General features: G+C 40.8%; 2 protein-coding genes across 3 annotated transcripts in view; both read left to right on the top strand.

Annotated features, from left to right (window-relative positions):
- The window catches only part of LOC144935076 (inositol 1,4,5-trisphosphate receptor-interacting protein-like), a 64,244-nt gene extending 52,337 nt beyond the window's left edge, over positions 1-11,907 (top strand). The window contains exons 1-3 of one of the 2 annotated variants that reach the window (XM_078861432.1): positions 6,151-6,283; positions 7,458-7,583; positions 8,503-11,907. In XM_078861432.1, the coding sequence (XP_078717558.1) occupies positions 8,551-10,173 (1,623 nt within the window). In that variant the 5' untranslated portion in view covers positions 6,151-6,283; positions 7,458-7,583; positions 8,503-8,550 and the 3' untranslated portion in view covers positions 10,174-11,907. Of the gene's footprint in view, positions 1-6,150; positions 6,284-7,457; positions 7,584-8,502 lie in introns of those variants that run through there. The other variant, XM_078861433.1, reaches the window with a different exon arrangement.
- Positions 11,908-14,384: 2,477 nt separating this feature from the next.
- PSMD4 (proteasome 26S subunit ubiquitin receptor, non-ATPase 4) lies at positions 14,385-22,229 on the top strand. Its single transcript, XM_078861435.1, has 10 exons — positions 14,385-14,493; positions 17,545-17,685; positions 18,000-18,114; positions 18,329-18,415; positions 18,717-18,785; positions 18,906-19,121; positions 19,249-19,357; positions 19,603-19,746; positions 20,871-20,938; positions 21,396-22,229. Exons 1-10 carry the CDS (start codon positions 14,468-14,470, stop codon positions 21,585-21,587), a joined length of 1,167 nt encoding a protein of 388 aa, XP_078717561.1. The 5' UTR covers positions 14,385-14,467; the 3' UTR covers positions 21,588-22,229.
- The last annotated feature ends 3,717 nt before the right edge of the window (positions 22,230-25,946 follow it).

Below are 25,946 nucleotides of genomic sequence, written 5' to 3' on the forward strand. Positions count from 1 at the left end.
GTGTGAGAATTTACAAAATATTGAATCCCTGATGGTCAAGTTAAATTGAACCGTCTTCATAATTTTTTATATTTTTAATGATCACAAAAGTAAATTTACAAAACATTACCCTAAGTGCTATCTGAATATCGATAATGCTCTTGGTTGACCTCTAAACCCAGAGGAAAAGGCTTATATTGTATGTTCCACAAACTGGTCAGACTGTGGTGACCTTCCTGACCACTATAAGCAACGAATTAACCCTCCAAATACACAAGTCTGAAAATGGGGAAACCAGTTATCCATGCATAATAAACAATTCTGGATGTTTTCCAAATGAGATGGCTGTCCCTTACCCTATTCAGACAAGTTTATCAGCCTTGTCAACGAGCTCCCCATCTGTCGTCTTACACACACGCCCTGGGCTTCGGAAAACAGGCACATATCTCTGTCAATGCTTGCATAACGTGTATCAACCGCAGTCGTCTTTAGACTTAGGATATTTCAAACATATCCCCAGCAATTAACTTTACTAAGCTGTAAACCTTGTTGATACATCCAAACTAGTGCTCGCGCATCACAGTTCATTCGTGAGTATGCAACCCTATTGTGTTTTGAGTGCCTTAAATGCACGGCTGAAATAGCAGTTGTCAACCAAGCTTCACCATCAGCTCCTGGTGCGCAACAGGCGTACATCACTATGCACCTTTACTGCAGAACATTGATAATTGCATAGAAATGCATTTCAATTGATGCAACGGTTACTACGACTTATACAGTAATTGCAGTCACAGTAACTTCTGGTCTTAAAATGTACTGTTTGGTTACCTTTTGGAAATTGGTCAATCAAGATAGCAAATTACAAATAAACTGCAGAACATATATGTTTGGCTTCAGGTAACCTCCGAGTATTCGGCACAACTAGCAAAAACCACAGTCAGTTTGCATGATGGATTTTGCCTGGTGGTAAGCCGTCTTATTATTGCCCCGGGGCTATAGAAGTAGGCACATCTTTAATGCGACGGATTACGACACCATAAAAAGGCAACAACAAAACTCTAGCAAAACGCTGGGCAAGTAGCCAAGAACGAGTGGGTGTTGAACAGTCGCATGCCTCTAATTCAGTGCTTTGGAGGCGGTGGTGGTTGGTGGATCACAGATTTGTGAAACTCCCAAACATGCTGGCCTCCGATGTTGCCGTGAGATGGCATTACAAAAAGTGGTTTGTATTTGAATCCATGTGCGTGGAGCTTTTAATATTTTTTCACTTGTGTTGGTGGATTTTATTTTCCAGGAACTGTTTTCCTCCCACATGCCACTTAGAAATGGACTTTGTCAAACATCCAAATGTGGCATGACTTCCTGAATATACAAATAAATTACGTAATCATTCATCTTATTAACTTGACAGCATTACACTACCACCGTTGATTGCACTGCAAGGCGTAATTGCAATTTGTGTGCGTGTGGAGGCAACAGGGATTTCTCACGGAGCCTCTCCACATGGCCCTTTTGTGAATCTGATGAGCCAAGGGGTTTTCAATCATGGCTCAAGAATAAAAGAGACAGTAAATCATTCTTTCTGCTTCCCGGGGATAGGGCCCTGTGAAGTGCGATAAGTGCAGCTTCATTAAATAATAAGTGGTCACCCAGGAGCGAACAACACTGACTGGTTACTGTATTTGGTGTCAAATATCCGGTTACATTTTTCTCAAAACGTTCCAGTACAATGATTTTCTAATTTAGTGAGTGCAGCAGTTCAACGCACTTAATTATTCCTTTGTATGGATACTTGCACCATACAATGTATCCAAGCGTTATTTGAAAGGGGCATTTGAGAAACATGCAACTCTCATTAAAATAATGTAATTCCTTCTTGTTGAAATATATTAAGATACATTACAGTCGTTCTAATTACTTAGAGCATCGCAATCAGTTATTATACAGCACAGTGTATCCAATTACAATGTTTTGCATATTATATTAAGATTTTTTATCCTCTCGTGAAATTAGGTGTGCTGTATCACATTACAATAAAGTATACATTGAATTTGTTGTGTCATTTTAGTCAACCAAATAGGTGTCGTGATAAAAGTGTGAACTATGTCCATCCTTTTTTCTGTTGGAAATTGTTAAAACAGCTTTGAGATTTAAAAAAATGGTACCAAATGTGTTGTAAACTAGTTCAAAACGATTGTAGCACCAGATACCAGCTTCTGAACAATAACCTGATGACACATCTAATTTCAAGAGTTCCATGACACGAGAGTGATTAACACTGCCAAGATAACTTTTATTTTTAATGGAACTTTAATTTGTATATACCAGGGGTCGGCAACCAAAATAACAAGAAGAGCCATTTCTTTCCAATTCGGTACAAAATTCAGTATTTCAAGAGCCGCAATGCATCTGAGTACATACTGTACATACGTACATATCGTCAAGAAGCAGCCCGTAAAGAGCCGCATGCGGCTCCGGAGCCGTAGGTTGCCGACCCCTGGTATATACAGTACTGTCTTGTGATTTTTATCAATAATTATTATTTTAGTGATTTGAGTAGGTAACGTAGGTACCACGTAGGTACCTACGTGACTTTACCGAAAGAACCAAAGAGTATGTATGGATCCCTGCAGTCACGAAAACTTCAAATCTAGATTTGCGTATCTTTTCTATACTTTGCACTCCGATCTTTTCTGTATTGTTTATTGTTGTAACTTTCTGACCTGCCGCTACTGGACATCTGTGAAAAAGAGCTTCATGGGTCAGCGGATTTCTCCAGCATAAATATTATGATTCCGATTCACTGGGAAGGTTCTGGTACCGACAAAACACGTCATTACTTTATGTACGTTGTTTATGTGTCCAACCGACAGTGCAGTTCGTGGGGTTAGTTTGACCATACTTCATTACGCTGGTAAGTGCGGGGAACATAAACGTGGCAGTATCGAGGCACATAGCAGAGTACAACAATGAATTATGCTGCACCGCTGCCGAAAGACGTAGCGCAACATTGAAGATGCCTACGACAACCGTGAACATTGGTAACCCATTCAACCACTAACCAGGCTCAAACCTGATAATTGGTTTTTTACCCTTCTATCTGGCAACAAAACTGACACCTTTTTTACAAGGAGTCATGTTTGCATAGACCACAATACCCGCAGTCATAATGCAAACAAAAAACATAACTCTGATAATGTATGCACTGTCCTTGAAGTTGATTGGTCCACACCCGAGACAGCTTTCCTTAGAGCCTAGTCTCACATGGGTTGGACCAGATGTATAACCAACTGAATACGTAATAACTCGTTATTTACAATTATAAATTAACATTAACTATTGTAAACGTTTTGCTCTCACCTGGTTTAGATGTTTTAGAAGATTGCATATACAGGTACCGTATGTGCCATTCATCAAAGTGATGTGTTGATCAAATGAGCATTGGGGACGATGCTCGTCTATTTACAGCCCTGGGCCAGTGGTGCAAATTCCACATTTGTCTGGCGGTGGGGGGGCGAGTTTATCCATAAGACAACGACAGTTGACTTCCCACCCCCCCCCCCCCAGAAAGCGGTTGTCGATTTTATGGACCCCATCAGGGATGATGGGCTGAGTAAGTAGCCATGCGTTCATTACATTCGTGGATGGAGTCAGGATAAAGCTATCCGAACATAGCAAGCGTTGTGACTTGCGTGTGTGTGTTAAAACCTAAAACCAGATTGATCCCGGTGGTCGTTCAGGGTCAATCGGGGGGCAGGAGTGGAGCAGTAAGAGCTACGAACTCGGCGACCCGAGTTAAATTCCCGCTCACGGCCCAACACCAGTGACGATTGTATGAACCGTGTCTGGGCCTCCCCTAGGTCGACTCAGCCTCAAATGAGTACATGGTGTGGTACGTAAAGACAAAGGCGGCCAGGCGTGGTGCTGGCCACCCAACCCCTCGTGTGCTGCGCCGGCCTTCATAGGTGCTACTCGCTAACAGCACTTGCCCCAAGAGTTTGTTTAGGCTACACGGGGGAACTTTATCTTTGTTGAAACCTAAAACCCGATTGACCTTCGTGGTCGTCCCCTAGCCCATTGATCAGGGGTCGGATATTGTGGCTCTGGAGCCGAATGCGGCTCTTTGGCTGCCCCCTTGTGGGCAGCCGTTTAAAAATAAAATCTTAAACACAATTTAACGTAAAGATAATGTATTAAATATGGCATGGAATGGGTCACTATGGAATGTCTTGGTGACAAAATGTAGTCAAGCGGTACTGTTAAAGATTAACTAAGGGGTGTGGGGGTGGGGACTAAACAGACGTAGTTTATTCCATCACCTAAATTGTTGTTTATAAAAGTCAGAATTGAGTTGTGTCATGTTGTATACCCGCTGCTGTGTTTGTGTACAAGTCGCTCTGCGTGTGCGATGATGCTCTCGATCTATTCTGGATCAAAAACAAAACCCCAAACAAAATTCGCTCTCCTTCTTCTTTGAACGGCTGCCGATCCCCCTTGCCCTAATCGAGTAATTGCTCCCATGGGGGGATGGTGGTGGCTTTGATGATTGGGGGGGTTAGATCGCGTAAATATAAATGTGTCGTTAAACCCGCCACCACCCGACACAACCAATTAGTAAGCTTTGTCACGTAGACATAAACACATGCCAAATTCGTTCCGGGCACAGCACCCCCGGGTGTGTTGGAGAGCAAAGCCACGACACTTAGTTAATCTTTAACAGTACAGCTTGAGTATGTATCTCTACAGTCACGAAAACTTCAAATCTAGATTTACAATCTCGGCTCCGACATTTACAATCGACTCGTCCCTTTCGGTTTTTTTTGCTCGTTTCCGTCCGTGAGTCGCAGGAACTCATGCGGAGAGGGCCGCTCACCCCCTTATGATCTGCGTGGAAGTTGAATCACCATCACCACCACCACCCACCCACACCCACCACCACCCACACCCACCACCACCCACACCCACCATCACCACCCACCCACCACCACCACCATCACCAACCCAACCACCACCACCCACCCACCATCGACACCCACCCACCATCACCACCACCCACCCACCATAACCACCACCACCCTCCCACCACCACCCTCCCACCACCACCCACCATCACCAACCCAACTACCACCATCACCACCCACCACCATCCACCCACCACCACCCACCCACCACCACCCTCCCACCACCACCACCCTCCCACCACCACCACCTACCATCACCAACCCAACCACCACCACCCATCCACCCACCACCACCACCCTCCCACCACCACCACCTACCATCACCAACCCAACCACCACCACCCATCCACCCACCACCACCACCCACCTACCATCACCAACCCAACCATCACCACCACCACCACCCTCCCACCACCACCCACCATCACCAACCCACCCACCACCACCCTCCCACCACCACCCACCATCACCAACCCAACCACCACCCAACCACCACCATCACCAACCCACCCACCACCACCCTCCCACCACCACCACCACCCACCATCACCAACCCAACGACCACCATCACCACCCACCCGCCACCATCCACCCAACCACCACCACCACCCTCCCACCACCACCCACCACCACCCACCCACCACCATCCACCCACCACCACCCTTCTCACCACCATCCACCATCACCACCCACCATCACCACCCACCACCACCCACCCACCATCACCACCCACCACCACCCACCCACCACCACCCACCACCACTAACCCAACCACCACCCACCCACCACCACCCACCATCACCACCCACCCACCACCACCACCACCCCCCACCCACCCACCACCACCAACCCAACCACCACCCACCACCACCCACCATCACCACCCACCCACCACTACCACCCACCATCACCACCCACCCATCACCACCACCCACCACCACCCACCAACCACCACCCACCCAACCACCACCCACCCCCCACCCACCCACCATCACCACCCACCACCACCATCCACCCACCCACCACCACCCCCCACCCACCCACCACCACCCCCCACCCACCCACCCACCACCACCACCCCCCACCCACCATCACCACCACCCACCAACCCAACCACAACCCACCCACCACCCACCATCACCACCCACCATCACCAACCCAACCACCACCACCTTTTCACATCAACACCCACCATCACCACCCATCCACCCAACCACTCCCACAACTCCTTTGTCAGGGAAGCGTTGTTAACGAAACAGGAAACTGGGGCCGTCGCCTCTCTCTCTCACTCTTCTAATGGGACGCATCGCCATCCGGCCTACAGCGAGACCGCCGGGGCAAAAGTTTGTTGTTATTATTGTTGTTATTTCCCGTGGTTATTTCGCCTAATTTGGTCCCGTGTAATTTGTTGAGACGAAGAAGAAGAATAAGAACAAAATAACCGCGCAAATTCAAGCGTTATTCGATTTAGTTTTGTCGGAGATCATTTTGAAAATATAATCGTAAGAAGATAAGGCCCCCGTTTCGTTTACGACGCGAGATTGCCTTTTGGGTTGATAATTACATCGTTTACAGCTTGGTTGTTAGGCCCGGATGAGTTTTTAAGTCGTTTAAATAAGTGTCTAATGTAATAACTTTTGAAGAGGTCTATTTAAGTTGGGAAGCGTTTACGTTGTAGGGTTTTTTTTTTGGGTCACTGATAAACGCACGCAGATTCGCGAATCTTCACACTTCCCTATCTGTTGACTACATAATGAAGTGATTCTAACAACGTGTCAATTGTAGTGGTTAAGCTTAACAGTCGGAACTAAAACGCACCAAGCCTAACGTTATAAACCGGGAAGAGATTTTAAAAAGTAGTAACCGTACTGTATGTAAGTGTCCACCATTGTTGATGGGGGCCACATGAGGCCAGGTTTATCCCGTTTTATTCGTGGAAACATTAACATGATAATTGCTTTATTCACTGGAGTTATCTTACGTTTCGGGTATGAACGTTGTTTAGAAAATCCATGAGTGTACAATTTGTCATAAGACATCCATTTATTTTGCTTGTTTTAAAAACATCAGAATCGATTGTGTGATATAACGTGGAAATTACTGCATTGTGCATACTAATTATAAATATGTATAACGTACAACAATTTGCTAATCCACCGCAATTCTGTGTTGATCATGGGGCTATTTGGCCATACTTCACCATGCTGCTCAGTGCAGCTTTGTGAAGTAGGTTCAAGAATGATTCGGATAGCATCATGTTAACCGTGACGGGGAATGAAGCTCAGGTTTTCGAATTCGTAAAACTACGATTATCACTCTGCCCCCCCCCCATCAATGCGCATTCCTCATTTAATTAATGTTACAGGGTGATCAACTTATTTATGAATACCCACGTATTTCTAATGACCCTCTTCTCAACAGGTGATTGAATGTTGTGAAAGTGATGTCGACTTTATAATATAACCGGCTTCGCCCGGGACTTGGATTCACGACGCCCGGCCGCCTTTGTCTCCCCAGTGGCGATGTTCACACACCACAGCAGTTACTCGTTTGAGGCTGAGTCGACCTAGGGGAGGTCCAGGACCAGTTCAAATAATCGTCATCAGTGGTGGCCGTGAGCGGGAATCGAACTCGGGTTGCCGGGTTCGTAGCACAGCACGCTAATCACTACACTACAGCACCCCCCCCACACACACACAGGCGCGTACACATACACGCGCTTGCTGCAGACACGCAACTTTCAGGGTGCGTACGGCAGTAAACGACTGAAATAATAAACCAATGCTGCGCGAAAAACGCCTTAGACCTGCAACACATTTGTATTTCACTTTACCCTCGGAGGGTTGGGGGGGGCATGACATCAGCAGGCACACTGCGTTATGCTTCCGCATACGGGTCACATGACAGATGTGACGTCACAGCTCACTTGCCGTGCAAAATATATGCATTGATGCTGCTAATCCTGCATAATGCACGGGCATAATGACTTTAAACCCCCCGCTAAACCTACGCATTTCACAAGTAGTACTAATCGCATATCTGTATTTCCCATAAATATGTTAAATTCCTCTTGATATGCAAATTATTTTGTCAAGGCGCTCTCCCCCCCTCCATCCCAGCTTAAATTGTCGCTCCAAGCCTGGGGTGTGTCATTCAGACTCTCTTCTCGACAGACCTGTTCTCCACCTGAGGACGGCTGCTTGCGTTGTGGCCGAAACGTCGTGAGAATTATTTTATAATATTTTATTTTTATTATTTTATTATTTCCATTCTACGTGACTTTACCGAAAGAACCAAGAAGATGAATATATGCATTATTGCGCCCCCCCCCCCAAAATACAAAAGTCTATTATAATTTTTGCATGGTGTACAGTCTGGAAAGCACCCACATGGCAAATTTCACGTTTGTTGCATGTCAGGAAGTACGCTAAACATTTTGAACAGACACACATTCACAAATTTCCCTTTTTATATATATAGATGGAGACATCACTTGAACAATAATGAAATCAATTAGTGGGGTAGCTAGTTATACATCGCCCTGTGTCTTGTGTTTTCCCAGCTGCAACGCCGAGAGCTATCATCACATGGACGAAGTTACGAAGTGGCGATGAGGACTACATGGAACCTCTGCGTGCTGCTGGTGATGACCTGCTTTCAGCCCACCTTTTGGGATTGGAGACGAGAGGATCTGGAGGGGAAGATGGATGAGCGAGCCAGGCAGATGGAGCTGCAAATGGAAATTTTCGAACAGGAATTTGCATCCAAATCGTATTCTGTGGATGCCACTGGAAAAGTGGAGAAAAAAATGACGGATATCTATGTTAATATACTTGGCCTTGACAGTAGTTTGTTGAACAGAATACTTCTACTGATATTTTTTCTTATCTATTTGTTCTTTCCAGAAGCTTACAGTGTCCCTCATGATGATGTGCCTTCTTTCGAATCAGATTTAGTGCTGAAGCTAAACGAGGATAATGAAGTTACCCAAATATCAAACCTGCCCAACAGTGACACTTTGCAAACATTTTATGATGATCAAGTGCAGTCTAAATTGGATGAAATTACAAACAATCGAGAGTTCGTGGAGAATTTCCTTGATGACTTGGTAGATGAAATGTCTTTAAAGCATTGCATTAATACAGACTTGCTTATTGGAACATGTGTATCTCTGGCAAATTCTGGAGATTTTCAGAGCCCTCATACTTTCAGGTTTCTTATCCCGCTGTCTCCACCAGAACCATATACATTTCAGATAGATGTGGAAAATGAAAACAAGTCCCTCACACATGTCAGTGTAAAGATTGATTCAAATGACTGTTCTAATTCGGCACAACAAAAATGTGCTTGCTGTTGCCATGATTGCGAAGATGATGATGACACATTGTGCCTTTTAAGCACACACAACAGTCCATCTATGGACAAGGGTGCTAATGGATGTAGCTTAACAGCTGATGAGTCACTTTACAATATGAGAACAAATCGACTGATTGCAGGAAAGGTACTACTTTGGTTCGCATCCTTAATCACACAAGGTTGGAAAAACATTGCACGTAAATACGATTTTGATTTGTCACTGCGAGATATTAATTCTCCCTGCGCACTGAAAATGATCTTCAAATCTGGAAGAAAGGTGTTTTTTGATGCTATTCCAGCTATAAGGTACAATGACTCTGAAATATACCTGGTGCCAAGCATGTATTCAGAGATTGCAATTGACTTCCCACAACTGCACTGGAGTCCTACTTTCTTGAAGTGTGAAGAAGTCTACATGAAATATCTCGTCAAAAGGCTCCCTACAGATTTAGGTCACTTGCAGAGTCTGAACATTTTGTCTTACCTAATTGAGCAGCAGAGGCTGAACACCGCGCATCGTTCATTCCAGCAGGAGGCAGGGCTGAAATTATTCCACCTGCGCACAGCTCTGCTCCACATGTTAGCAGACAATAGCCTGACACCTGAAAACTCTGGAATGGAGCATCTGCGAGAACAGTTAAGCAACTTGCTGTGTCTACTAAAAAGGTGTCTTGAAATTAGGCACCTTAGCCATGCAATTGTTGGAAGTGCAGAGGCTAGCAAGTGCTTGTGTATTCCGGAGGTATACTGTGATGGCCCATCTCCGAATGTATTTGGTAGACTCCTCATTGGGGATCATGTTTTCCAACAAACGCGCACCTTATTTCAAGAGATGATGAACAAATTGTCACTGATTATTCCCGAAGAATGTGACTGAAGCTACTTGGTGATAAAACCGTATTACATTAAGTTAGGATTTTTCAGCAATGTATTATTTGAAGTTCTAACACTTGAGTACAGTATTACATTTTAATGGACCAGAGTACATTATTTTCCACTGAAAGAAGTAAAAATTGGATGTTTTTAATTCTTACATTCCATTATTGACAATTGGTAATTGGCAAATATGCCAGTAAGCATTGAATTGTTGGTCTGGAAACTGCACAATTAAGAGAATAAACAAGATCTTGTAACCTCATTTACATGAAAAAAATAAGTTTTGTATAGATTGTACAACGTAATGGTATCTTATTAACTGGTTTCCCAGGTCTGACAGAAATTATCAAATGACTTCAATAGTTACAGAACTTTAAAGAAAACTACCATATACAGTCATTAATAAAAGTTATATTTCGTTTCGTTCATGGTACTTTTAGAAAACTGAACTTGATAATGAAAAGGAACATAACAATGTGCCTAAAAATAATATAATCATTGTATGTTACCTGTTATGACATGGATAATAAAAAACATGGACTTTGCCAATTGAACAAAGGTTAAAAGATGCACAAAGATGCATGCGCGACTATGTGCTTGACATGTATTGCACTGAAAAATAGAGGAATGCGTAGGATTGGAGAAAATATGCGAATTAGAGACATTGTATTTAATATGGGCTTTGTCAGGAATATTCAACATAGGATGGCTGGTGGTTAAGATTAAGCAATGGTAGCCAAAGGACACTGCTGGTGTGCAGTATATAGTTGCATTGTGACACCTTGGGGGATGAATGATTGGGCAGGCCTTCATCCAGCAGTGGAGGGCTGATGAATGGTACTTTTGCAGCAGATGATACTATACGTGTGTGGTTAAGAACATACTTAAACTTATAATACAATTATGTATATCACTGAAATGGTAAGGTTGAATTTCTTAAGTGGTATGCATGTTTCAAACGTGTATTTTGCTGGTTTTCCACTTAACGTGTTGCACAAGTGACTACTAGTTTTATGTTTTTTTGACATTGTGCTCGTGAGTAAATGTAATGAAGATCAAAATAAAGTAGCACATAAGGCAAACAATACTACAGTATGTATCAGATCATGCGTATTGGCTCTGAGGAAAGCTTGATGCAGTGCCAAGTATTCTATGTCTGCAATTATGTACTACTTTAATTCAATAAGGTTAACTCTATCCGTTGTATTACCTTTCTGATGGTTATATATGGTATTTTAAAATCACAATTTTAACGCTGCTCCATGAATATTGCTACAATGTAATGTAACGCTTTACAATTACCTTTTGTAACGTATGTTTACCTATATTTTACATAAAAGTTTGTGCTGATAAATTACCTTTTTAGAATACGGTTTTCTTTAAAAAAAAAATCAAATGTCAAATTGAAATTATCTTTTCTAGGGGTTTTTTAACTGTATTTTTTTTTAAAATCATGGATTGCTTTCAGTCTGGATTATTTTAGTCAATTAAGTTGGCTTTGAAATGCTGCTTGGTACAATAAATTATACGCAACATACTGGGAAATCCTAACCTAAAAGTACAATACAGTACTGGTATATTAAATAATTGTCTTGTAGTCTTGTAACACTGGTACTTGCAGTAGCTTTTGTGTATAAAACTGCTGTTATTTTACAAAGGCACAACAAATGCTTATGTTATGCATATTGAAATCAAGGGTTTTGCACTGTTTTTATGCCCCAATAAAATAAAAACTATTCAACATGTATTTGTATTGAAGTTTGGAATAAAATACCATTTCATAAATGCATATACTGTTTAAAGCATGGAAGAGTGAATTCAGAACATTGCATTCCCATTACAACATTCGTTAAAAGCATTGGCTTAAAAACGTTTAAGGCAGTGTTTTTGTCAGTGGTGCTTGTGCACCACTGACATGTTGCATGATAAAAAAAATCCAATATTGATTTTAAGCTTTCGTGACTGCAGGAATCCGTACTCTTTGGTTTTTTCGTTAAAGTCACGTAGGTAGAAACATAATAGATAACGACGTTTTGATAGCAATGTACATTTCCTCTTGCCTAAGCAGTCTGCCTGCTGTATTGTTTCACCTGAGGACGATGGCATGTGTTGATATCGAAACATCGTGATCTAGTATTTCTACCTCCGTGACTTTACCGAAAGACCCAGAGAGTAATATACAATATGCCCGTTAGATGGCGCTATGTTATTGCATTGTCCAAATTACTCCCAGCCCGCATTGAGGTCAAGCGCAAACTCAAGTGTCCTCATTCATACTGAGAGCTCTGTGGAGACCAACATGGGACAATGGTAACTTCCCTATCGCGCATTTAATTTCCAACCGCACAGAAGAACCTCGTGGTTTCAATGTATCCCACAAATAATGGTTTGCATTGAATTAAATCACATGACCTGAAGGATTCCGTCATCTCTGATGTATCGTTGGCTTGTACTTCTTTTCAATGCGCCGGAATGTTTCTAAATGTAACTTCGCCTGTAATCGTGTTTAAAACCAAGTTTGCTTGATGTAACATCTGATGTTAACGCAGGGCTACCGCATTTAGAGCGTGTTAGCTCAATGGGAAACAACTGCAGTAATAGCTAAACTAACTACAATACAGTATTCATGAAAACCTAAGAATAGGCTGCAGTGCTTGTGGTCATCAATCTGAAACAATGGATCACGATTTCAGATATTCCAAGAACGGCCATTTACCGAAACGTTGCCTATAACAGTCGTGTATATTCAATGTTTTCTGCAGTCATTGGTGAGAACGCAGCGTAAATCAGAGGCGGCTGGTTGTCTGGATTTAAACCCTGGATTTCAGAGGTGACAAACTCAGAATTGTGATCTTTTATCCACCGATGTAGCAATTGATTTTGCAACCTGTGCATGAGCTGATTTCATCACCCCATCTCTAGGATCACACCCTTGGCTACCATTCGGTCGTCAGTTTTGACCATGTGAGTGTCCATTCTTGTCACCAATTTAATTCCACCTCAGAATCAGAATATTTATACTCTACTGGAGGAATCCGATGAGCAATATAGCTATTTTTCACATATGCCCAGGAGGGGCGGGTCAGAATGTTACAACAACAAGCAATACAAAAACACAATAGGAGTGGAAAGTATAGGAAACGTAAACAAAGCCCTTTGATTTGTGTAGTTGCAGTTGCATGTCTTTTCTCCTACATTAACATTAGCTGCCCCGCCCATGCTGCTGAGTGATGTGGACTCGAGTCATGTGACTTGGACTCGAGTCAGACTCGAGTCATGAATTTGATGACTTGCGACTCGACTTGGACTTGCATAACAATGACTTTGTCCCACCTCTGCTGCTGACACACGGGTTACGCCCATCTCTAAACCTCTATAAACAGTTTTCCTTTAGAGGCTAACCCCCTTTTTCCTGATGACGATCGCTTGTGTTGCGATCGAAACGTCGTGGTTTTTGAGTTTATTTTTATTTTTTCTTTATACCTGAAAGAACCAGAATAAGTCTACATTATAGACTGCCAGTATGCTCACTCAGGTTCAGTTTAATAACCATTGCTACAGTCTACATTATAGACTGCCAATACGCTCACCCAGCTTAATAACCATTGCGATAGTCTATATTATAGACTGCCAGTACACTCACCAAACTTAATCAGGCTACATATTATTGGTTCTTTCGGTAAAGTCACGTAGAAGGGAAATAATAAAGTAATAAAAAATAAATAAAACACCTGATGACGATTGCTTGTGTTACAATCGAAACGTGAGAATTTTATTGTTTAATTTTTTTTATTTTATTATTTCCCTTCTACGTGACTTTACCGAAAGAACCAAGAATATGAATCCCTGCAGTCACGAAAGCTTTAAATCGAAACCAGGCTACAGTCGACATTATAGACTGCCAGTACACTCACCAAACTTAATAACCAGGCTACAGTCCACATTATACACTCACTCCGAGTGTTGATTTATTTTCGTGTAATTTGTATTAACTTTATTTTTTATTCTTATTTTTATATCTACGTGACTTTACCGAAAGAACCAAAGAATAAAACAAGCTCCTTGTTTTCTTTCTCTCACTGCCCTAAATAAATAAATAACCCTAAACCCAATCGATGACGCTCACAAGTCGCCGTTATGACGTCACATCCGCGAGAGCGCGATTCGTGAAACCTCGACCGCTCATTGGTCCGCCGGACGACGTACGACCACGCCCACCCCTCCTCCCGTCCGCCAATCGGCTTCCCGCTTATTAGCTTCGGCCGCTGAAACATTCGCAGAGAGAGGCCGCAACGATGGGGCTGGAGAGCACCATGGTGTGGTGAGTCCGCTTGCGATCTCTTCGCAGGCTCTGCACCGCACGATGTTTCACCCTCCTCACACTCGAGCGACTTCTCTCCCCCCGCCCCCCACCACGTCCGACGGGCTGGTTCGCTCAGGGTTTATCGTGAAGTCAACTAGGCCGAGGTCTTGAGGGGTTAGGCCTCTCTCAAAAGTGCCTTGTAATGGGGGGGCATCTGGCACTGTTGTTGTCATCCCTCCTTTGTTTTAATTCGTTTAATTTTTCTGTGCGCGTGTGTTTGTCCGTCCATGTTTTAAATGACGACTGCTTTTTTATTATTATTGCGTGCACGTATCTGTACATCGACTTGCTTACGAGCGTTTATTTTGGGCGGTGCGGTGGCAGCACCGTTCGCCCTGAAAACCCCCCACGACCATCCGAGTTTGACTCCCGGTCGCGATTCCGACGCTGTCCTCTGTCGAGTGGTGTCCTAATCGGTCCTTCATCACAATCACACGTGTGCTCCAACTAACCACATCACCCCCTGCATGGTGGGTTGGTGGGGAGGCCTTCATCCAACAGGACTGTGAATATGTACACAGTTGTATTTAATAACCTGAGGACCCATAGAAGTCATACGTCACGCCATAATTATACAGGACCGGTACTTTAAAGGCGTTTTGAGATGCAACCGTGCATCCCAATTAGCGTTACTTATGTTGATTGACTTGCATCCTTTATTTACTAGGAAAGGGCCACGTTAGAATATTCAATAGATGTATTACTTCCCCGTATTCAATCAATGTGAGGGCCCACTGAGAGAGGTTATGTTGTTTTGTATCAATTATTTAACCTGGCGAGGGCTCTTTGAAGTACATTTTAAAGATCCTATTATATTTTTTTGTCAATTCACGGCCTCATCACGCCATGTTTGTAATGGGTGTTGTTGTTTGGCTTTCCTTCACGCTGGTCATTGGGGTTGGTGAAGGGTTGAAGCCAATTAATATGCAATACAATATTTTCTGGAATGAGCAGGTGAAATTAAATTTTATTTTTATACATTGATTGCCCTCGTATTTAAGCTACCGATGAGCCATTGATGTGCGGACCCGTTGGTAAAATTAAGTACCTAATTAGATTGCATTCTTCATCCATATTTACTGGACATCTGTAAAGTATAACTTAATAGCTCATCGGATTCCTCCAGTCAATACAGATTCTGATTCAATAAAGTGAGTCAAGTTCCATCACTACTCTTGACTGACATCATTGAGGCATTATTGAGATGCAACACCTGCACTGTATAGTTATTAATTGTCAAGATAGTAAATCTGTTGATTCCTTAGACTAGGTAAAGATCCATTGGAATTAATTATCTGTCTCGATTGACTGACATTTAACCAGGTAAATACTCATTTAGAGGCAGGAATGATATTATTTTAGACTGTTCTACTTCCTTTGACCAGAGGAGGGCCCAATACGACTATCTGTTGGTTGGTTGCAGATTGTATTACACGACGTGAGAGCCCATTTAAATTAATCTTGATATTCTATGCTGAAATGAGCAGTGAGGTTGCATTTGTCACCACCGATGGTCATGAGCCACTGGTGGGAATTGCCTATTCCCCTGGAAGGTTTGGTGTAACTGGAAGAGACCTCCACTGTTGACATTCCGCATTGGTAGTTTATGGCTCCCAAGGGAAATGTCAAGTCGATTGCCAACGAAAATTTAAATTCACTATTTTTTCATTGAAATTTGAAGATTCTGATACAGCGCCTCATGACTGGACTACATCTTCAAATTGGTGCACCCTTTATTTAACCATGAGAGCGCTCGTAATTGTACAACTTTTTTTCATTGGTTGTAGTGGATTTCTAGATGATGATGCATTCTATGAGAAGAACACCTTCATAATAACATTACATTTACTGTAGTTGCAGTGCTCTTGTATAAATACTATGCACTATAATGCTGGATACATCTTTCCTTTTTGTGTTTTCCACTGCTCAGTTTCAACAGTGTTCACTTATTATGGAATGCTATTTAGCGACAGGATGCTTTTCGAATGTTTAAATCCCATCTTCGTGTGCATAGGGGCCATACATTTAGTTCATACGCATGGAGGGGGAAGGGGGGTTTAACCCATATTCGTACGCTTGCGTATTGGGGGTCTACTGACAATGTACGTATGCATAGGAAACGGGGGGGGTGGCGTGGTGAAGCCTCGATAATTATTTGTCTATATTGGCCTTCAAATGAGTTAGATAGTCCGGCGGTGGACTATCTGTTTGCTTTAAACGTTAATATTATTAATCCTTGATCGTTTCTGCGTGGATTAAATATCGGCCGTTCTATAGGATTCGGGGGGGGGGGGGGGGGTGCGTCAAGCGTATGTACGCAGGTGGGGGGGGCGATAAAAAGTACACGTGCGTACAGGGACAGGGAGGGGGAGAAGGGTCAAGTTTTGACATATTTTTGCGTACGTAATAAATGGATGGCCCCATATCGGATTTCAAATTGCAATGAAAGCCAAAACCACATTGCTTCCCAACAAGGATAATTTATAATCTCGGAATTACGTTGGTGCATTGTAGATTCCAATCAGTCCATTATTGAGCAAAGATTTTGCCTATCCACGAATCGCATCTGGAACTCTACACGACTCCATCGAGAGAGAGAAATAAAGTTTTGAGAAAACGTGATGTTATAAATTTATGAGATTTAGTAATGAGATATAGTGATGAGATAAAGTTATACAATGAAGAGATGAGAGAAACATATCTAGGCTTTAGAAGCATCTGCAGATGTTGCGACATTTGGTATTTATGAGCCTCTCCGGAACATATCCCTCGCGAATAATGAGGGAATACTGTATGCAACAATATTACATTTACAGAAGGATCATGTACCTGATGTGCATTGTGTATCATTTAACTACTGCACTTGCTCTTATGTCCAGCATTATTCATTTCTCCGGGTGTTGTCTAACTTATGATCAACATAAATGTGCCTGACCTCACTGTCACATGTTCTCAAAAATGACATTGCTTTTCTGCCACACTCCCCTTTTTTTACATTGAATTGAGCAGCGTCGACAACAGCGAATACATGCGGAATGGGGACTTTGTGCCGACCCGCCTGCAAGCACAGCAGGATGCCGTGAACATCGTGTGCCACTCTAAAACCCGCAGCAACCCGGAAAATAATGTTGGGCTTATCACACTAGCCAAGTAAGCAAGCAGGGGTGCACTCAAATGATACAAGAAACTAACTTAACTTTTTAATTGTGAATTAACGTCAATATATGGCAAAGCTGGGGAGATTACAGTATATCATTAGATGAGAAATAATCGGCACCATTAATAAATCAAAATATAGTGATAGCTGTGTTGCTATTTTTAAAGCCCCCAGGAATAAAAATGTATATTTATTCTAAGTTTCTGACAGTATAAAAAACAAAATTGTCAAAATATTTGAATGTTTTTGCTTTTACAGTAATTTGCGAATATATTCATATCAACTATATTTGCTCACTTTTTGGCAGCAACTGTGAGGTGCTGACAACATTGACCTCGGACACGGGAAAAATTATATCCAAACTTCATTCAGTGCAGCCCAAGGGAGATATTAACTTCTGCACAGGGATTCGTGTGGCTCACGTGAGTGTGCAAAAGTTATTTTGATGGGAGCATCGCCATTACTTGTGTCCAAAGATTCTTAAATGTTATGAAAACACTGGTATGCTCTAATTAATTTAAATTAAATATTGGTTTAACAAAGTGTATTTTTTTGTAAATTATACTACATTCAAATGTATGGATTCATATCGTATGAGTTTGTTTAATTATAAACATTTTCATTATTACTACACAGCTGGCATTGAAACATCGCCAGGGAAAAAACCACAAGATGAGGATTGTAGTTTTTATTGGAAGTCCCATCCTCAATGATGAAAAGGAGGTAAGTGGGTCACATAGCATATGTTTTTTTATGCCTTCTCATCACATTCATTATAAATGGGGGTTACGGCTTCATTTAAAAATGTGGGAAAAACTTTTACCCATTAGCTATAAAACATCTGTGTGGTTATTAATGTGACAATTGCTGCAGACTCTGCTGCTTAAAATAATATATTTCACATGCCATGGCACCGAATTGGTCAGGTGGGACAGCAGCAGCACAATAATTTATGTTAATGGTTCATTGCCTTCTGTCTGTTCCGCACCATTGCTTCCTCGTTTGACCATTGCCTTTTTTCCAGCTCCTGAAGCTAGCAAAGCGTCTAAAAAAGGAAAAAGTTAATGTAGATATCATTAACTTTGGCGAAGAGGTACGTTAAAAGCTTTTTTTTTTTACCAATGTTAAAATATACATACATTGTTTTGCAGTTGTTTCTGGTGAGAAGGCCCTGTCTTTTATTTTAAACTCATACGGATGTGTTTGAAAACAGGGGAGCAACACTGAGAAGCTGACAGCATTTGTGAACACACTGAATGGGAAGGAAGGAACAGGCTCCCATCTCGTGACTGTTCCACCAGGTTCGAGCCTGGCTGATGCTCTGCTTAGCTCTCCCATTTTGGCTGGAGAGGGTGGAGTTGGGTTTGGTCTTGGACCTAGCGACTTTGAATTTGGGGTAGACCCAAATGCCGACCCGGAACTGGCCCTGGTAAAAACAACTTTTCTCCTTTTGCGTCCTACATTAGACATGCAAGTTACTGTATTCTACGTATTATTTTAGTATACTGCTTCATAACTGGCAAACAGAATTGTTAACTCGTGCAATCTTCTTCTAGGCCCTGCGTGTATCTATGGAAGAACAGCGGCAGCGCCAAGAGGAAGAGGCACGCAGAGCAGCAGCTGCCTCTGCTGCTGAGGCCGGAGTGAAACCAGCTGCTGGTGAAGGTGAAACAAAAAAAATTACAATGAAAATATACAAATGCATTACATTCTAGATTTGAAGCTTTCGTGACTGCAAGGATTCATTAATTTTTTTATCTACTTGACTTTACCGAAAAAACCTAAGAAAATGCATTACATCTTCAATTTTTATATATATATGAATAATTATAATCTGAAAGCTTTTATGTATAAATGTGACATCACATATGAATCTCTGCTTGTGTGTGTGTGTGTGTATTTGTGTGCAGACTCTGACCAGGCTTTGCTGGAGCAGGCCCTAGCAATGTCCATGCAGCAGCCGGAAACGGTCAGCCCAGGAATTCCAGATTTTAGCAGCATGTCCGAGGAAGAACAAATTGCTTATGCCATGCAGATGTCTCTTCAGGCATCAGGTACCGTACACATTTTGGCCATTGCAAGCAACTGCTAAGAATACTTGCCATATAAGCCGACTCTTGAGCAATTCCGTGCATTTGGCATCACCAATGCATTTCAATTACGATTATGACCACCTTATATTGGTATAAATCTCCATCTTGGCTGTAATTTATGCTTCCCTAAGCGATATTCAAAATAAAATCCCATTCTATTGGAAATCGCTCTTAGTGTTCACATTTCCTGCATAAATCATTCAGTGTGGAATCATAGGCATTAAATAAGATTCCAAAAACATTCAGTTTTACTTGGTAATAAAGAACGTGCTAGTTTATGCATATAAAGTATAGCACTTTTATCTAAGGCAGTGTAAGTGCCTTGTATGGTTCACCAGTGAAATTTGAAATTCGACATGAATGCATAATCGGTGAGTTATGTTGTAATGGAATGTAATCTCATTGCACTGGCAAAAGTCTGAGCCATTTGAGCCCAGTAACAAAACAAATATAAATGATCATTTTTAAAACACGTTTTATCAATCGATTAATCTGCAATTTGTAGTACAAAATTTATTTTTAAAGGCAAGTATTACAAATGAATCATTAAAGCAATATTTCGCTCGCAAATTGTGCCATTTCATTTGGTTTCTCAAAGGACTTCAAAATGGGCTTTCACATGCAGCTTAATGCGTTTTGGTTATAAGCCATTCAATACCTACAAAATGGCCAGCTGAACCAACTCGCATTAATTCTCCCACGAGTGCAGTCGGTTTTGTTGACTATGGCAGCATTTACAGTTGGGTGTACTTAAAATAATAAATGCACTCTGACACTTAATCACCTTTGTAACACCATTTAGGAAAAATGTTCACAATGGAGTAAGCCCATTGTTCGTTCACAAATAGACTTCTTGATTGCTGTAATGTGGTATTCGTAAGTGGTTTCCAACATTACAGGCTGACTTCATTTTCTTATGTTATTACTTTTTCCATAATAGGCTGTGCATTACATTTTTATCTTCCAATATGCTCTCTTCTAGTTCCCTAAGGTGATACATTGTTGGTTATCCTTAATGGTTTCATTTTGAGGATTTTGGTAGCAAAACTGCATGTCACTGCAATTTCTTTTTTCTCCCTCTGTAGAATTTGGTCGAGAAGGAGCAAGTGAGGCAGAGAGCTCTGCCATGGATACTTCTGAACCACCTGTGAAGGTGAAGATTGTTTTATAAAGGGTTATTTATAAACAAATAATACTCTTATGATAACACGTTCTTAATTTTAAAGGGGACTGCATAAACTTTTAATTGTAAAACAAATTAAAGTGCCACCTCATTTAGTATGCTATATGTTAATTTCTCTTGAATAAATCTTTTACGCATGTCACATGGATATTTTAATAAAATTACTTATGCTTTTGGCTCATCTTGCACAGTATGTATACGCCAGACTGCAGCTGGCATAATCACCGTTGCAAGCATGTCTACGAGCATAGGGAAGACATTCTCTCCTTAAAAAATAAACCACATTGGGAAGTTTATTTTGTCAGTTTCAGGAGTGTTTAAACAGAAGGTCTTTTTTGCTTCGGCAAGGAAATGTTGACAGTTTGACCCATAGAAACAGTCATGTTGATTTGAAATAATAATCATGAATGCATTTCTCCTGTTGCAGGCGGATGAAGAGGATGATTATGATGTGATGCAAGACCCAGAGTTCCTGCAGAGTGTGCTGGAGAACTTGCCAGGAGTAGATCCTTCCAATGAGGCTATTCGCAATGCTATGGGCTCGCTTGCCTCTCAGTCAGGCACTCAGGCCAAAGACACCAAGAAAGACAAGGACAAAAAAGACGAGAGCAAAAAATAAAGCAGATTGCAAAATGCATTTCCAAACCTTGCAATGCCCTGAACGTGAAAGTTTAAAATGTGCTATGTGTAAAGCTTATCTGTGCAAAATAAAGATCTTTAATATTGCACGTTTATCTTAGTGGTGGTCCTACTACTTAAGCGTTTACAATAAACATTGTAAAGGCTTAAAGGTGCTTGAGTGTTTTATACTTAAAATAGCATTTCTCCGAGGTTCCCATTGGCAGATTTATCAAGTATCTAAATGTAGGAAGTGTTGTTCATTGATAGTCTTCATAAATGCCTAACTTTACAATTGTTATGCTTTAAAATTTGTTATCTTAGAGTCGGATACTTTACATTTGACTGGAGAATACTGAAAAACAAGTAATTAAGCAGTCATAGTTATAGCAGTTGTCTTACAAAAAACCTGGACTTGGAAGTTAACTGCTAAACGTTCATTGCAATTTTTCATAATTATTTTTCTTGTTTGGTTGCTACAATAAAATAGTGTACTTTTATTAATTTAACCATTTAAGTGTTTTGTAAGGAAACTTTCACATCACATTACACCTAGGGATCAGGATTTTGATTAAGATTTAACATTTTTATAAAGTGTTTAGTGCATTATAAAAATGTGATTAAATATTTGAACCATGCAAAAGTGTGCAAATTCTTCCCAGGATTTGTATAAACAGCCCTCCTGCTTAGCCGTGAATCAAAATAACTTAAGTAAAAGGCATACAATGTTAGGTCATGTGGAAGTTTGTCAAAAATTTGACCACATGCAGCTTCATTATTCGTGTGGTGTTTCTGCCAGCAATACTTATAAATTGTACAGTTCTACATTTTGTAACAATACAACCAAAACCGAGTCCATTATAGATTTTATTTGCTTACACAATATGTACAAAGGAGTGAAAAACTTAATCCGTTCTGTACAATCACTTTTTTACAAAAAGTCCCCAAACTAAACAAGTACAGTAATGGTCAACTTTCTTTGGTTTGCACCAATTACAAAATGTACATTTGTATAAAGTACGAGTGCCCACCCACGCCTTATGGGGTATGGACCATCTTAATCCCTTATCCAGACTGGAAAGCATACACAAAAAATCCCCACAATGTCACTCGGCTCGTGAAATGTTAGCATTAGCTTGTCGCGATCTGCAAAGAAAATGTATTTTACATGCTTAATCGCACAATGGGTGGCAAGCTTTGGTATAGCCTTCAAAACATGCCTTGAAAATGTTAACACCACCGACGCTAATGCTCTTATGCCTTGAAGCCCAATTTTGCAAAAGTTAAGTCATGCACCACTGTTCACCCTCTTGCCCCCAAGACCCTTTCAATGCCACGAAATCCCAACCTCAAAAGCGCCACAACCTCCACACTCCCGATACATCATTACCAGGAATTTTGGTTGGGCACCTCTGGTATAAAGTGAAATGCAAGAGTGCACAAAAAGGGCATTTCGAGCGTATGTGCTATAATGCAGACTTGCAGCATTATCAACGAGACTAAACACGATTCCACATGGTGTGCTGGGTAAATGCTCAGGCCGGTTTTTGGTTTCCCGGTTATGTATGCACAGAACATGTGCATGATGTTTAAGCTTTTAAGTTTCATAATATTAACAACCCTTTAAACATGTTTTAAATAGTATGTTTTCACGATAGACCCTATGAGTTAACATTCATAAAACTTATTTTAAAAAACACATTGTGGAAATATAACAAAATAACAAAGTGCTGGATGCATTACGAATAAATTTAAATAAAACACTGCTAAGAACTACAGATTTTGATTGATCAATTACATTATTTGGCTGTAAGACATCTTTAATACATTGATGCACTGATAAATAACCACTTACATTCATGTATGATGCTGGAAAAACTTACATTTACAAGATGTTAATACTGTAACCTGGACAAATGTGACAACTAAAAGCATCCTGCTTTATATATTTGGGGGAGCAATATTTTGTGACTATCTTTAGGAATTTAAGACAAACGATAATACACAGCTGGTAAAAAAATAAAACCCAAGTAATGGAAACAAGGCTGAACGGATTAATGTTTTAGCATTCAGCTTTTCACGCAACGTGATGGCCATTAAAAGCGTTTAAATATTCTTTACAAAGTGTAAGAAAATGTGCTCTTTACATTCTCCACTTACTCGCACAGATGAAAGGCATACGAGAGCCATATCAATGTATACAGTGCTTTCACAAATACAACCTCAGCTCAACTGATATCAACACATTGTCTAGCAGCCTATCCATGCCTGGAAGGAAAGATCTTAATATATAAATTAAGTTAAAAGTCCTACAAACATCATACTGCAAACACTGCCAATTGAGACGGCATCGGGCCTCAGTGGCTTTTTAAATAGATTAGTCACATGGTGACAAGTATTTTAAAAAGTAAGTAAATTATTTTAATCAAATAATTCTGAATTTGTGATTGCCGCATTTAAATGTGAGTTATTGGTAAGTACACGTATCCAAACAAACTATTTACACGTGAATTGTTAGCTTTTTCAGGTGGAATATCTACGAACATTTTACTGGATGAAAAAAATAGCTTTTTGCGTTGAAAGTTCTATAAACTTTATAAACATGTACCTTTACATCCATTAAGTAGTGCATGCACTATAAACGTGTACAATAACGTGTATTGTCTTCATCTTCGATCTCAAAAGACATCAATGTTCTTGGACATCAAATCGATGTTCAGTTTTTGTTATAAACATGATTCCCTCTCTTCAGTCCCATTTGTTTTGTTGGAGAGGCTGAATCTTCTGTTGTGGCCATTTTGCCGTACGCCAGCGTTCCTCAATGTAGAATATCTGAAAGGCAATCGCACAAATTACGTTGATATTATAACCGAGATTCAGAGTAAGCAAAGAGTACTCAAAACGAATTAGGACTTGGCCCGCGAATTTATCGAATGAACATTGTCTGCTTTCAGCCGATCTTGATTGTGGGGAAAGTTTGGGATGGTGGTCCATATGGAGAGAAATCAGATTTGTGCAGGAGCCGTACACGGATTATCGCAACACCATATGCGCGAGATGACAACAGTTTGGGGAGACCTGCATTCAACAGTGGATAGATAAATGTCAGACGAAATGATGAATTTTGCTGAAATCATAATGCCTCGCTTGTTAAATATGAAAAGGTCGCTGTGCCCCAAAATTCTTGTTAACTTGCATTCGTATTCCCAACCACTCTCCTCGTGTATTACACTAGGAGTGGATGCTATGGAAAATCCGGTTATGAGAAAATAAACAATTTACACTTTTTCTATTGAAGTAATGTGATCTTAGAAATGCAGACACCAATATTTATTGGCATACAAATACCACGAGATTTGTAGAGTGTGACTTTCAATATCTGTTACATGTCAGTTTCACTATGACGAACAAAGCACCCGAAAGAATGTCTTTATCTTTTTAGCATTCAAAAAATATATATTGTAAAATGCAGACGTAACATAAAAAACACATTTACTCAATTATACTCCTGTAGATGATTGCCATTTTCTGTATGGAAAATTTTTAATATACGTTCATCAATATCTTGCTCAAAAACTAATTAAAAGCTTCATAATTGTTTTCATGTGCGACACTTATTTTCATGCCGTATGGCATTTTTCCTTCAAAGGGTAGATGTGGATTAATATAATGAAAAAAAAGTACCCATGTGGTTGTTTGCATGGAAATACTCAATTACGATTATGTGATCGTCTTTATTATGCCTCATCTGTTCAGAAGGTCTTAAATCTCATGATGTATGCAGAGCATACAAATGTCTACCTAATAACACTTCACACAATATGATTGACATGCATAGCCAGTAGAAAGGTTACTTTCATGTACAAACGTTGATATGAAAGGTATTAAAATACCTGCAATTAAAACCGAGAAAAATAATGAATGACCACGCGTGAACAAATATCAGTTGCAATGATGGACATTTATTTACACGGTCTAATAGTTGTCTAATAGTTGTGCTGAACACTACACTAGGACCGCGATTACTCTTATTAACGTTAGATTTGCATTTCAGGGCAGCACAATAACCTTGTGGGCTACTTGTGATATTAAACTTTGTTCAAATAGCAGAATTGAGACTAAATGGAGCATCTCATGTTAGAAATAACAAGGAATACTTAAGTATATACAATTAAGCGAAATATACCAACCCCAGACTTGAGATACATTTTGTTTCTGAACTTTACACTGCTGGCCCACGCAATGCTTATGTAAATGTTTTACATCATAGCAATTAAAATTAAGTCTCTCCCATTATTTTGGAATTTGAAATAAACATTCAGTGTGCTTAATACATTGACGGTGTTTGCTATTTTTAAAT

The sequence above is a fragment of the Lampetra fluviatilis genome, chromosome 12 (assembly GCF_964198595.1).
Source record: "Lampetra fluviatilis chromosome 12, kcLamFluv1.1, whole genome shotgun sequence".
Lineage (NCBI taxonomy): Eukaryota > Metazoa > Chordata > Hyperoartia > Petromyzontiformes > Petromyzontidae > Lampetra > Lampetra fluviatilis.